Consider the following 12,153-nt stretch of genomic DNA (forward strand, 5'->3'; position numbering starts at 1 on the left):
CCTGAGTACGCACCTGCTGGGTACCAGGTCCTGTGCTGGGCCTGCAGATGGCAGAGTGTGTAAGATCACGACCCGGCCCTCGTCGGGGAGGGGACTCGGGAACAAGTAATTGTGTCCTGATGTGACAGAGGCCATGGCAGAGGGTGAGCTGGGCTCCAGGCCCTGGAGGGAGGACAGGAAGCAAGCGAGCGTAGCCTGCAGAATGTCTGGGTTAGCGGGCTCCAGGCATCCATGCTTCTCTTTTCAAGGGCTTGTGAACTCCACTGTCACAGTGTATCTTGACTCGAGCTGGGGTCTCTCAGGGTGCCTCTTTACCAGCTTGGCTCTTTCACCCATCCCTGATCTGATGGCAACTTTCACACTGTCCAGAATTCCACAAAGGGGTATATTCACCCCTCTAGGTGGTCAACCCGTCAGCGCTGTCCATGCCATAGAACATCTCCAGCTTTTACTTTGGCATTCAGGGCCCTGTCCACATCTGGGGCCCCATGTCCCGCTTCTCCTCTCTTTAGGGCCACAAGGGACATGGGATTTCCCTAACACTCTGCCCCAACACAGGCCATTCTCAGTCTTAGGGCCCTCCCCTACCTTATGCTTGGTAAACTCCTATTCATCCCTCAAAGCCCTAGACAGAGCCATCTGTGGTGTGAGGCCTCCCTGCACACCCACAACAGAGCTAATCAATCCTCCTTCTGGGCCAACCTTGCATCTGATACACATTGTAACATACGCTCACAGGTCAACTCTCCCTTCTACGCTGCTACATCTCTGGAGGGCTCCAACTTAGTGTTGGTTCATGGAAAACACTCCAAAGAAAAAATGTCCATTGAATTAAACCGACAAGCGTTCACAGTGCTTCCCAGAACCCTGGGAGGGATTTCTTTCAGTCCAGAAACCTTGAGTTTTTTAGAGCAGTCAGGTGCTCTGACACTTTCTCCCCTCCTCCTTGGCTTTGGTTTCCTCTTAAGTTGGGCCCACCCCTTTCAGCCGTAACTCTGTTCTCTGTGACAGGTAAGAGGAAAGCATGGCTCTAAGTGGATCACTTTCAACACAGCCCAATCCTGCTCAAACCCTCACATACCCCATGTCTCCGGCCCAACCTGCCAGCAGACAGGGCAGCCCTGTCTCAACACTGGCCTCAACTATGCATGAATAGGACAGCCTGTCACACTCCAGTGTCTAGGGACTTCATTTCCTGGTCTCTCCTCACTGCTCTATGCTGCCTTGCCTTGGAAGGATAATTACAACAGTGATGGTGATTTATTGAGCATCTACTATCACAGTAGGTAGTAGGTGCTCAATAAAACACAGTGTAGTCTATTTAGGACTCATGGTAGCCCTACAGGATGTATAGACACCCTTTTGACGAAGAGTACACTGAGGATCAGAGAGATCTGGGCTCTAGACCAGGGTCACAAGTGGCCAAGCTGGGATATGAGGCTGGGCTCCTACCACCTCCCTGTGCTATCTACGCTCTTCCCCTCACTGCACCCCACCTCCTGCATGGGGCTGGTCCCCAGACTCCCAGTCCATCTGCTGCCCTGAGAGCATCCCGAGGACTCTGGTGCCACCACCCAGACGGGACTTGGCAGCAAGAGGTTGCAGGCCCATGTGGGGTAGACCTCCCGCCCCCGGTCTCTGCCTGGGCACTTTGCCAGGGGCTGGTGCCGCTGCTGGGCACAGAAGAGGAGTTCTCGCATGCATTAGCTCATCTACTTCTCACGACAAGCCTAGGAGAAATCCATTATTATTATTATCCCCATTTCATAGATGGGGAAAATGAGGCACAGAGAGCTTAAGTAAGCAGGGCAACACAATCCTGCTGGCGAGTGGCAGAGCCTACATCTGACCTCGGGCAGGCCAGCCCCAGGGTCTACCCGCACGCTTACCCATCGCATGGTGCCCAGGCACGGCTGGCACTGAATACATAATCTCCCTTCCCGCCCCTCTGGAGGTCCAACCATAATGGATATTATTTGTAGGGCTTGGCTGTCAAGCCAAGAGCTGCCATCTGAATAGACAGCTCAGGTGAGTGTTCTCGACGGGGTAAGGCGGTGGCGTGTGCCTTGGGCCCTAGAGATCCACAGGAGACGTGCTGTGAGGTGCTGCCATCAGTCATCTCTCCTGGTGCCTACCCTGTGTCCAGGGTCGCACAGCCGCCAAGTGGCAGGGCTGGGATACGAGTTCAGACAGTTCAGTCTTGAGCACCGTGCTAAACCGGCTCTCAGTCCATGCTACGCCCAAGACCGACGCTACCTGACTAGGCCGGCAGCCGCTCCGTGTGCAGGGCTCTGTCCGGGGACTCCCCGCTAGGAGGCACATATTCACAGAGGACGGCCCCCCAGAGCCGTGCGTTTAAGCTCACTTACCCAGGGTTTGGTGGAAGGAGGCGAACGTACAGGGAGGGCCTCGTGAAGGAGGGGTGTGTGAGGTGGGCCTTAGAGCTGGCTCGGGGTCCCACAGGCAGGGTGAGGGGGTGGGGGGTGAGGTCCTAGCACAGGGGTGGATGTGCCTGTGGACTTCTTTCCCGGGCCGGTCATGAGAAACGGCACCAGCAGAATGAGAGCGGCGTGGGTGGGAGCGGGTCTTACTTTTATTGTGGGTGTAGAACTTGTCCTCAGAACCGTCCTTGGACTTCTTAATTATCAGTTTCCCAGACTCAACATCGACTTTGAGCTGCAGTTTCTGAGGAATCCCCAGAGACTCTGACTTCACCTGTGAGGAGGAGAGGGGGAGGGGAGATGTGGTCATGCTCTCTCTGTGTGGGCCCTGGGGGCCAGCCCAGGAGCCCCTTGTCTGTGGGGCTGGGCAGCCCCTGGCCATTCCAGCCCTGGTGTCCCAGGTGGTGCCATTGGGCTTCAAACTCAGAGCTTCCCTCGCCCCAGAGGCCCAAGTCCACGTTTCCACGGGCAGCCCCCCGAGAACCGCTCAGATGTGCGAAAGACCCCGGCTGTGCCTCGTGCGCCCATCAGCTGTTCTGCCAACAGGTTTGGTGGAGGGAACAGGTGAACGACTGGAAAACAATTCATTCACGCCTTCATCTGACAACACTTATTAATCTGATGTGCCATCTACTCCAGAAAGGATGTTAAGAACAGATTTCGGCTCCTGGGCCTTGTTACAACAGTTGAACATTTGTTTACTGGCAATAATTAGGAAAAAGACAATTGCCTAGGCATGCTCAGAAGCTGGAGATATAAATACAGAATTATCATCAGGGCCAGAAAGGCCTTTGCGTAGGGGGCATCTTGTCCTGTGTTTCTGAACATGGGACCAGGGCTGCGCTGGCTGCACCAGGATCTCTGTGGATCATTAAGAAAAACAAATTTCTGGGCCTGAGCTTGGAGGTTCTAACTCAGTCACTCTTAAGGAAATCACGGGAATTACATATTTTTCCTACTTCTCCCCTGAGGTACTACTTTGCAGCCAGCTTCTGGGGAGGGGAATGGGGGAACCCCTGTTTGATGTCACTCGCTGCGCCCATTTGGAGAAGGACACAGTATACAGCATCTGAAGCTGAGAAGCTCTTCTCTGGGGAGCCCCCCCGAAGGAGGTTCCACAGACCTGTCGGGGTGTCCATTCTAACGTTACCATCTCCACAGGTGGTTCTGCCAACCACCACGCTCAGTGTTGGGTTCCCTGCCCTCGTACAGCTGAGCCAAAAGCTGTCCTTCCAGAGGGACCAACCGCAGAACACAAGGGCACAGCCTCTTACCTCAAAGGTGACCGGAGGGATGAGGGACCGCCGGTGGGGAGACTCGGCGCCTTCATGCAGCAAGGCCTTGACCTGTGGGCGTAAACGCACAAGGCCCTTCAGGGGGGAGAGGTGCAGGGAAGGCAGCCTCCTTTGGGGACAGGGTCAAAGGAAGCCTAGAGCCTGCACACCCGGGCATTCTCTAAGCGAAGAGAGGACCACAGAGAAGCCAAGAGAAGCTGCAGGATCCCCCAGTACCTTGTCTTCAATGGAGGACAGTAGACTTGTCAGTTGGCTGAGCTTGGCCACCATGTTGATCGGATTGGCCTCACCAGGCACCTGAGGAAAAGAGTAAGTAAGGGCAGTAGTCCCAGAGTGTCAGCCATGGAGAGCCGTTCCGCTGGACCCTTTCCACCCTCCGTCTCATTTCACCCCCTCAGTACTATGATTATCCCCCTTTGCAGACAAGAAAATCAGAGCTTTTTATAATCACCTCAAGATTATCATGGCTAAAAAGTAAACCTTCATTTCATCTCTCCTCTCAAACCTGCTTCTCCAACTGCTTTGTACCTCATCCACTCAGTTGCTTCGACAAAATTCTAGGATTGTGCTCCCCCTACCTCTACTCCAGGGCTGCTCCTCATGCTTCCAAAACATGGCCATCTTACTGCTGGAAACCCACTACTAGGAGAAAATTATCCAGACTCCTTACCCTGCCCTCCAGGACTCTGTATAATGACCCCTCCTCCCCAGCCACCCCCATCCTCCCCTCCGACCTGCCCGTGGCCTTGAGCTATACTCCCTGAGGGATTCCCAGAGACATGGAGGTCACCTGGGTAGGCCTGCTCATTACTCGGGTCTCAGATCCACAAAGAGGTGCTCCTGGACCTTGCTAGCTAAAGTAGCCACCAGGGCATCTCTATCAAACCATCCTGCTTTGTTCCTTATCAACCACCTTGGTCATGTATTTGTTCATTGTGCCTTCCCTGCTAGAATGTGAGCTCTGTAAGAACCGGGACCGTGAGGACGGTGTTCAGTGCTGTGACCTGGGTGCTTGGAATAGCGCCTGGCCAAGAAGGTGCTCAGTCAAGTTCAACCCACACAGGAGGAGGCCCAGAGAGCTGAAGTTACTTGTCTGAAGTCACACAGCTGGTGAATGCCAGAGAACATGAATCCGTGGCCGTCTTGAGACCCAGTCCACAGTCTCAAGCGTTTATTCCCAGAACCAGTATCTCCCAAGCATCTACTCCGTGCCAGATGTGTGGCCACACGTGTGGAATTAATGATACCATCTCTGCCTTTCAGAAGTTGGATGATAAATCAGACTGGTGTATGGAATGGAATGAGGTCTCGCCGACCAGGTGAAGTCCCTTTACCCCACCCCTTGCTTAGTAAGTCAGCCAATCTACACTTGCTTTCGACCTCAAATTTCCGCCCCCTTCCCCGCCACTTGAATGGACTATTAGTACCAGCACCAGCAGCCACCACGACCACCCACGACCACCCCCGACCACCACCCATCACACCCCCCACAACCATCCTAGCTTTATCAACATTTCAAGCACATCCTATTCGTCAACATTTTCTCTGATTATTTTGGTTTTGCCCTGCTCCTTAACAAAGCTCACAATCAGGCTGTGCTTATCTCATCAATGAGGGGAAAGCCTCAAGGTCTGGAAAGAACCCGAGATACGGAAAGGAGGGTGGGGGTGGGGCAGACCCGTGGGGGTGGGGCAGACCCGGTGCGGCAATTCAGGACCCCTTTGCTTTGGGTGGTTTTCCTCGTAAAGAATAGAAAAGATCAGATTCAACCTCTTCTTGTCCCTCTCAGACACTTGGAATTAATGACCTACCTGCTACCTTGCGGTTTGAGGCTGGTGTCTTCCCTTCTTTGAAATCTGTCTTATGAGGCAGGTTTGGCAAAAACTTAGCAAGTGTAAATGAAGTTATTGACAAACGGGGAGTTTGTTCTTGGAACCAAAGGTGTTAGCACCATCCTGGAGCTTTCCCTGCACTTCTGCCTCCCAGCAGGCAGAACATACAGAACGGGATGAGTTCTTCCCTGATGCCAAGCACGTTTTAAATGCATCCGTTCATCTAATCCTTGCATGAACAGATCCTTCTAACCCTTGTTTTGCCGAGGGGAAATGGAGTCAGAGTGGTGAGTCAGTGTGTCCAAGGTCACACAGCGAGTGTAGACCTCAGACTTGAATGTAGATCTAGCCCCGTGGTTCTCAGCTGATGGCGACTTCGCCCGCCAAAGGGCATCTGACAACGTCTGGAGACATTTTGGGTTGTCACGACTTGGGGGACGCTAGTGGCATCTAGCCAGTAGAAACAAAGAGGGGTTAACATCCTATGATGCACAGGACAGTCCCCCACAACCAAGAATAATTTGGCCCCAAATGTCACTCACGTCAAGGCTGAGGGCAGAATTCACAGCTTAGCCCAGAAGTGAGCGGATTGGCCTGAGTGACACCTGTGAGTTCCCATAAACTGGCCCAGTTATTTTACTTTGCTTTGTAGTTGCCCTTTTAAAGGGAGGATGTGGGTTCTAGGGTTAACGACTCTCCTTTCTCACATGGGGCAGAGCCAGGTCTCTCCCAGCCCTTGAGGTCCGCAGTCATTTTTGACAATGTTGCATTTTGCACCTCCCATCAGTTCTCAAAGTCCAAGCGGGAGCCCGGGGGGTCCCCAGCCTGTGTCGCCGACCCGAGGGGAAGGGCCACAGGTCAGCGGAGCACGGCCGCCCGATGTCTCACACAGGTGATTTCACTTACTCCTTCACAGAGCCCAGCAGTGGCAGACACGCTCTGCCCATTTCACAGATGGGGAAAACAAGGGACCAGTGGGGGCGGGTCAGATACTGGGCTCAGCTGTTTCTGATCTACCTTGCCACTTCCTCCTCGATCTATGAATTTCTGAAGGCATCAAGAATGACCTCTCTGCGTTTTCTTGATGAGTCAGGGTCTCGTAAGGGAGAGTGGAAGGAGAACCGTTTCTCTCCATCCATGTCTGATGCCACCCTCCAACTGGTCCCTGCTCTGTCCTGTCACTGAACATAAACCCGCTGGCTGGTTAGTCGGGTAGGCCGGTCGGGTAGGTCAGTGGGCTTAACTCTTTGGGGGCCTCGCCCTCTTCTGTTCTATTTCAAAGATGTGGGTGTGTGGTCTTCTGTTCAAACTATTTAAATGTTAGTGTCTGGCAGGGCCCCTGATTTGCCTAGATTTGCTTTTACTTTCCCAGAAATTAACACCTCATCGTTCACTTCAAGGAAAGCAAAACTACCTTTTTAATTTCTGGGCAAATTTTTAAGTTGTACAAATAGCACACAGACATTTTCTCAGTTAAAAACAAAAAACAAAAAACAACTCGAGCAAACAGTCTGGTCAAGCCTGAAGCCCCCCTTGGCCCAGCCCCTTCTCCCTCGTCCCATCCCCCCACGTGGTGACCAGAGTGGCCCTTTGGGTTTAAATCCTTCCGGTCTGATTTCCACACGTATATCATTTATAGATTGTTCTGCCATTTGCATTTTCCCGCCCAACAGTATGCCTTGGGGAATCTGTCCACATCAGTGTACCCACCTTAGAACAGAATTCTGTGGCATACTTTAACCAACTCTACGTTTGGGTGGTTTCCAATGTTTTTTGTTTTTAGAGATAAAGCCACAATAAACAATAAACATCTCTGTCCCTAAGACAGATGCCTACATATAGAACTGCTTGCTTGAAGGATGTGTGCATTTAACATGGTCATTGCAGGTGGACAAAGGGCCTTTCAGAAAACCCGTTTTTCTTTCCTCTCCCAGCCACAGAGCAGAGGGGTGAACCTATCTATGTGAGCCCCTGACCCCAAAACCCGAGCCAAGCCCTGATTTGACCAACCAGCTTTTTGCCCATCTGATAGGCAAGAGATTTCCCTGCTATGGCTGTCATTTTCGTTACTAATGAGGTAAGGTTAAACTTCTTTTCATATATATATATTGGTCATTCCCATCCCTCTCCAGTAAGACAGACTTTCTTTATAACCTCTCCGCATTTTAAAACTTGGATTGTTTTTCCTTAATTATTTGGAGGAGGTTTGTTGTTAACATATTAATCCTTTGTCCCTTATATTTGTTGCAAGTACTCTCTTTGAAGAGACTGCTTTTGCTTTTTACCTTTGCTGATGACACCTTTCAATACACACACCTTTCCTCAGTGGATGACCTGGCCTTGGCCCCTGACAGACTGCGAGCCAGTGGGGGGGGGGGGGCGGGGGGGGCAGGGAGCACCTTCACCCTGCTCTTTTTGGGGCAAGAGGCGGTATCCAGCACTTAGGCATGTCATGTTCTTCTTTCCAATAGTTTGCAGTGAGCTATGATTTAAAAAAAGGCCATGCCTTGCTTCCCTATTCAGCACTAATTAGTTCTGCTGATGGGTGCGTAATTTGAAATCCTTATTCCTTAAATCAAAATCAGGCAGCGGGGGAAATGCCTTACTGGAGGAACAGAGTCCTGAGGCTCCCACCCCCGATCCCGTGCTCTGGTGGTCTAGCCAACTCCGGGCAGGAGTGGGTGGGGGGCTCCCTTCTGAGCCCTCGGGACGCCCGCCACCTTATCCCACACCCCTCACCCTCCGCCCCGGTTGATCAGTCTCATCCTTCCAACCCCCAAGCCTTTACCTGAGGCCGTGGACGGAGGCCAGGGGAGAGCTGCTGGTCAAACAACCTTTGCAGAGACTCCAGGGAGGGGAGGGTCCGGAGGACTTCGCTGAGAGCAGGGGACAAGGTGAAGGTCAAGGATTAGTGAGGACCCGGATGAGGCATCGCAGGCTTTAGCTAGAGGCTCGGTCACACACGATCTGGCAAAGGCAGAGATCCTCCCGAGAAGGACAAGCCCGGGCAAAGATCCAGGCCTGCCAGTGCTGGCCCACCCCTCACCCCTCGAGAACCCCACTTCTTCCTGTCCCCACCCCGGACCGAACTGGAGTCGTGATGCATAGACCCAATTTACCTCTGGTTAGCCAGACTCGTAGCCTGCAGATAACTGGAATCTAGAATCACCAAACTACTTTGAAATCACTGAGTAAGTCATGGCTCCCAACCTTTAGTGTTTATAAGAATCGCAAACACACCGGAGTGTTAAAAATGCAAATTTCTGGGCCCCAACCAGATTTGGTCTGGAATCTGCATTTTAAATGCATGCCCCAGGGGCTTCCTGTGCTGGCGGTCTGAGCATTCTGGTTCAAATAGCCCCTCGCTGCTGAGGTGCATGCCTGGAGAGATTTTTCAATGTCTAATTCATCCACAACTCCTACACCAGAGCTTTACCCATTCTTTGTTGCCTTCTGTCTTTCTCTATTGTTTTCGCTATTTGTTTTAAGCACGGTGCAGACAATTTTGAGTTCTATTTTTCACTTACTATTTCACCCAAAACTTCATGTCTTCACTTGTTTCACATTCTAATGGTTTCCAAATATTCCCATAGAGAAAATGTGCCAAGATGAATTGCTAGATATTTGGGTTATTTTGAGATCTTGGTGATTACAAATAAAGGCTGCTCTGAACAGATTGTTTCTATCGTTTTTCTTATTTTCAATTACAATTTTATGATAAGCAGAGATTATGGGTCTTGATCAAAACTGCTGAGCCTCTGAGTGATGGTGCCCATCACTGGCCACAGGTCCTGTTGGAGCCTGCTCATTCGAGGTGTTGTCTGCATTCTTTCTATGACTTTTTCCTCTCTTTTAGTGGGTATAACATTGCATTTCAATACTGATACACAGATTGCATGTCTTTAATTTATTGTCATTAAATATTTTTCTGCATGGTTGGTTCTCTTTGTATAAATTTTGTCAGTTTCTTGTTGGAAATTTTGTTAGAATTTTTAGACATTGGTGTAAACTCTTTATACACCGCTTTGCTTTTTATTTAATCTAGATGCTGTAAGGATTTTTTTCCGTTCTGTTACTGTCATCCTAGGTGGGTTGGATTTCATTGTGAAGCACTTTATAATTTTTTATTGTTCTATTTTTCATTTTTTCCTTGGTAATTCTTTGCTTACCTTAGTTAAAAATGTATCATCAGTATTTACTAGTAAGCAATTATTTGCTCATTTTAAGTTGGCTTCTCACTTGCTTTTTTTAGAGTTATATTATGAATGGGTTTTTCTTGTTGATAGAATACATTCTTAATTCCTCATCTAGAATTTTTTTTTTTTTAATATGTGGTGGAATTAAGTTCATCTTTCTCTGTACCACTATTCAGTCTCATTCAACAGCACTTGCTTTTTTTTCCATTGTTCCCTTGGGCTAGTCCATTGCACCAGCTCTTCTTGAATACGGTAGAATTTGTTTCCAGGCTCCATATCATTCATTTAACTAAAAATCCAGAGCTCCCAGCGTGAACCGCGCAATGTCATGATCTCAGATTTACAATGTCTCACAGTTTCTGGGGATGGTGTTGTAGCCTTCTGGCTTTGAAGGGGGTCACACGTGGCTCTCCTTCGGGGACCAAGGATGGGGTGGAGGGAGCTGACTTGCAGGGCAGGGGGAGTGTAGGGCACAACTGAGTTCTGGGTTTCCCCACCCCCTCCGCCAGAGCTCCAGCATCCGTTCACGCAGTGATATTCTCTATCAACTGTCATTGTCAGAAAAGAATTCTGGGTTAAAAAAAAAAAAAAAATTCCAAGGCACTAATTCAGAACTTGCTTTAACATCAAATAGATCTCCCTCACCGTTCTCCTTTTTCAAAATGTTATCCTAAAAACACAAATACACATACACAAGCTGAATCCTTAGGGTTTTCTAAGAGGGACGCTGGCTTTCCTTGTATTTTTAAACTTTGTAAGATTTTGAGAAAACTGACTGGCTCCCGGATGTGTCTGGAAGTGTTGCTTAGGGTCAGAAGGACCAATGACACATTGTGACTTCAGCTTAAGAAGGACTGGCCTTGTCATACAGAAAGGATTTGTCTGGGGACATAGAAACCATTGGCAGGGTCCCTGGAAAACTTGTCCAGTGTCAGGTCACCAGCTCAAGGGAAGCCAGGGGGCCAAGCCTGAGAGGGCTGCGGTCCTGGGGTAGGCCACGCCCCAGAGACAGCTCATTAGGGGCTCAGACCCCCTGCCCAAGCCTTCCCAGAGGGAGCACCGCCTCTGCCCTGTTCTCAGCAAGTTGGTTCATTTCCCCAAGATTCCCATTCAGTATCGGGACAGCACATCCAATGTCACCCAACCCAGACCTCCAGGCGCAGAAGGAATGCTCTGATGCGATGTTGTTTTCTTAACTTTTGCTTTCTCTATTCTTTTCTTCCTTTTCTCGTCTTCCTTTGGCAAAAAATTCCCACACAGCAGGAAATCAGGTGGTAAAGGGCGTCTCTTTTTCTTTTGTTAAAATGTTTAATGGAATGACTGTATTGTTTCCCTGTTAGGTGTAACAGGTTTTACATTGACACCTATTGCATTTAGTAAGGAGGTACCCTTCTATCCCTTTTTTTTTTTAAAGGCTTTTTTAAAAATTAGAAATGACGTTTTTTTGGGAGGCGCCTGGGTGGCTCAGTCAGTTAAGCGTCCGACTCTTGATCTCGACTCAGGTCATGATCTCAGGGTCGTGGGATGGAGCCCTGGGTCAGGCTCTGCGCTCAGTGGGGAGTCTGCTGGAGATTCTCCCTCTGCCCCTCCCTCCCTCCCTTCTCTAAAAAAAAAAAAAAGGAAAAGAAATGACTTCTTTCTTTAATCACATATCAGTTAGGATGCCTATGCAAATGATTTTTTTCATCTTTTAATCTACTAAATTATGGTGTTTTCTTTATGTTGACTCTTCTTTGAAGTGAGTTCTTAGATAAAGCCTCCATTTTTCTTTTTTTTTTTTAAGTAGGCTCCATGCCCAGGGCGGAGCCCAACATGAGGCTTGAACTCACGACCCTAAGATCAAGACCTGAGCAAAGATCAAGAGTCAGACACTTATGGGGCACCTGGGTGGCTCAGCCAGTTAAGCATCTGCCTTCAGTTCAGGTCACGATTCTGGGTGCTGGGATCCAGCTCCTTGCTCGGCAGGGAGCCTGCTTCTCCCTCTCCCTTCTCTGCCTCCCTCTCCCTCTGCTTATGCTTTCTCTCTCTGTGTCAAATAAATAAAATCTTTAAAAAAAAGAGAGAGAGTCAGACGCTTAACTGAGCCACCCTGGTGCCCCAGTCTCCATTTTTCATATTACTAAATTATATTTACTAAAACATTGCTGAAATATTAAACATTAATACTAACAAATGAAACGATGAAGTTTTACTTCAGGCTATTATCTTGATTAGGTAAAATTTTGTATTTGAATCGTATTTTTCTTTAAGATTGAATTAGGTGATTTTTGTCATTCAGGAATAATTTATAGATTATGGTCATTACTTGGTTCTTGAGACTTCAAAGGAGGGCACTCATGGTAATTTTCATATTGTATGTAAAACATCTGTTCCATTTAACTCTAATTTG

At 49.3% G+C, this 12,153-nt stretch overlaps 1 protein-coding gene across 1 annotated transcript in view; it reads right to left on the reverse strand.

Annotated features, from left to right (window-relative positions):
- The window catches only part of INPP5D (inositol polyphosphate-5-phosphatase D), a 114,543-nt gene that overhangs the window by 42,499 nt on the left and 59,891 nt on the right, over positions 1–12,153 (reverse strand). The window contains exons 6-9 of the mRNA XM_035006837.1: positions 8,357–8,444; positions 3,953–4,033; positions 3,716–3,787; positions 2,592–2,715 (exon numbers count right to left, since the gene is read on the reverse strand). Coding sequence (XP_034862728.1) covers positions 2,592–2,715; positions 3,716–3,787; positions 3,953–4,033; positions 8,357–8,444 — 365 coding nt within the window. The remainder of the gene's footprint in view (positions 1–2,591; positions 2,716–3,715; positions 3,788–3,952; positions 4,034–8,356; positions 8,445–12,153) is intronic.

This window comes from Mirounga leonina, unplaced genomic scaffold, assembly GCF_011800145.1.
Source record: "Mirounga leonina isolate KUSES-001 unplaced genomic scaffold, KU_Mleo_1.0 Mir_151, whole genome shotgun sequence".
NCBI lineage: Eukaryota > Metazoa > Chordata > Mammalia > Carnivora > Phocidae > Mirounga > Mirounga leonina.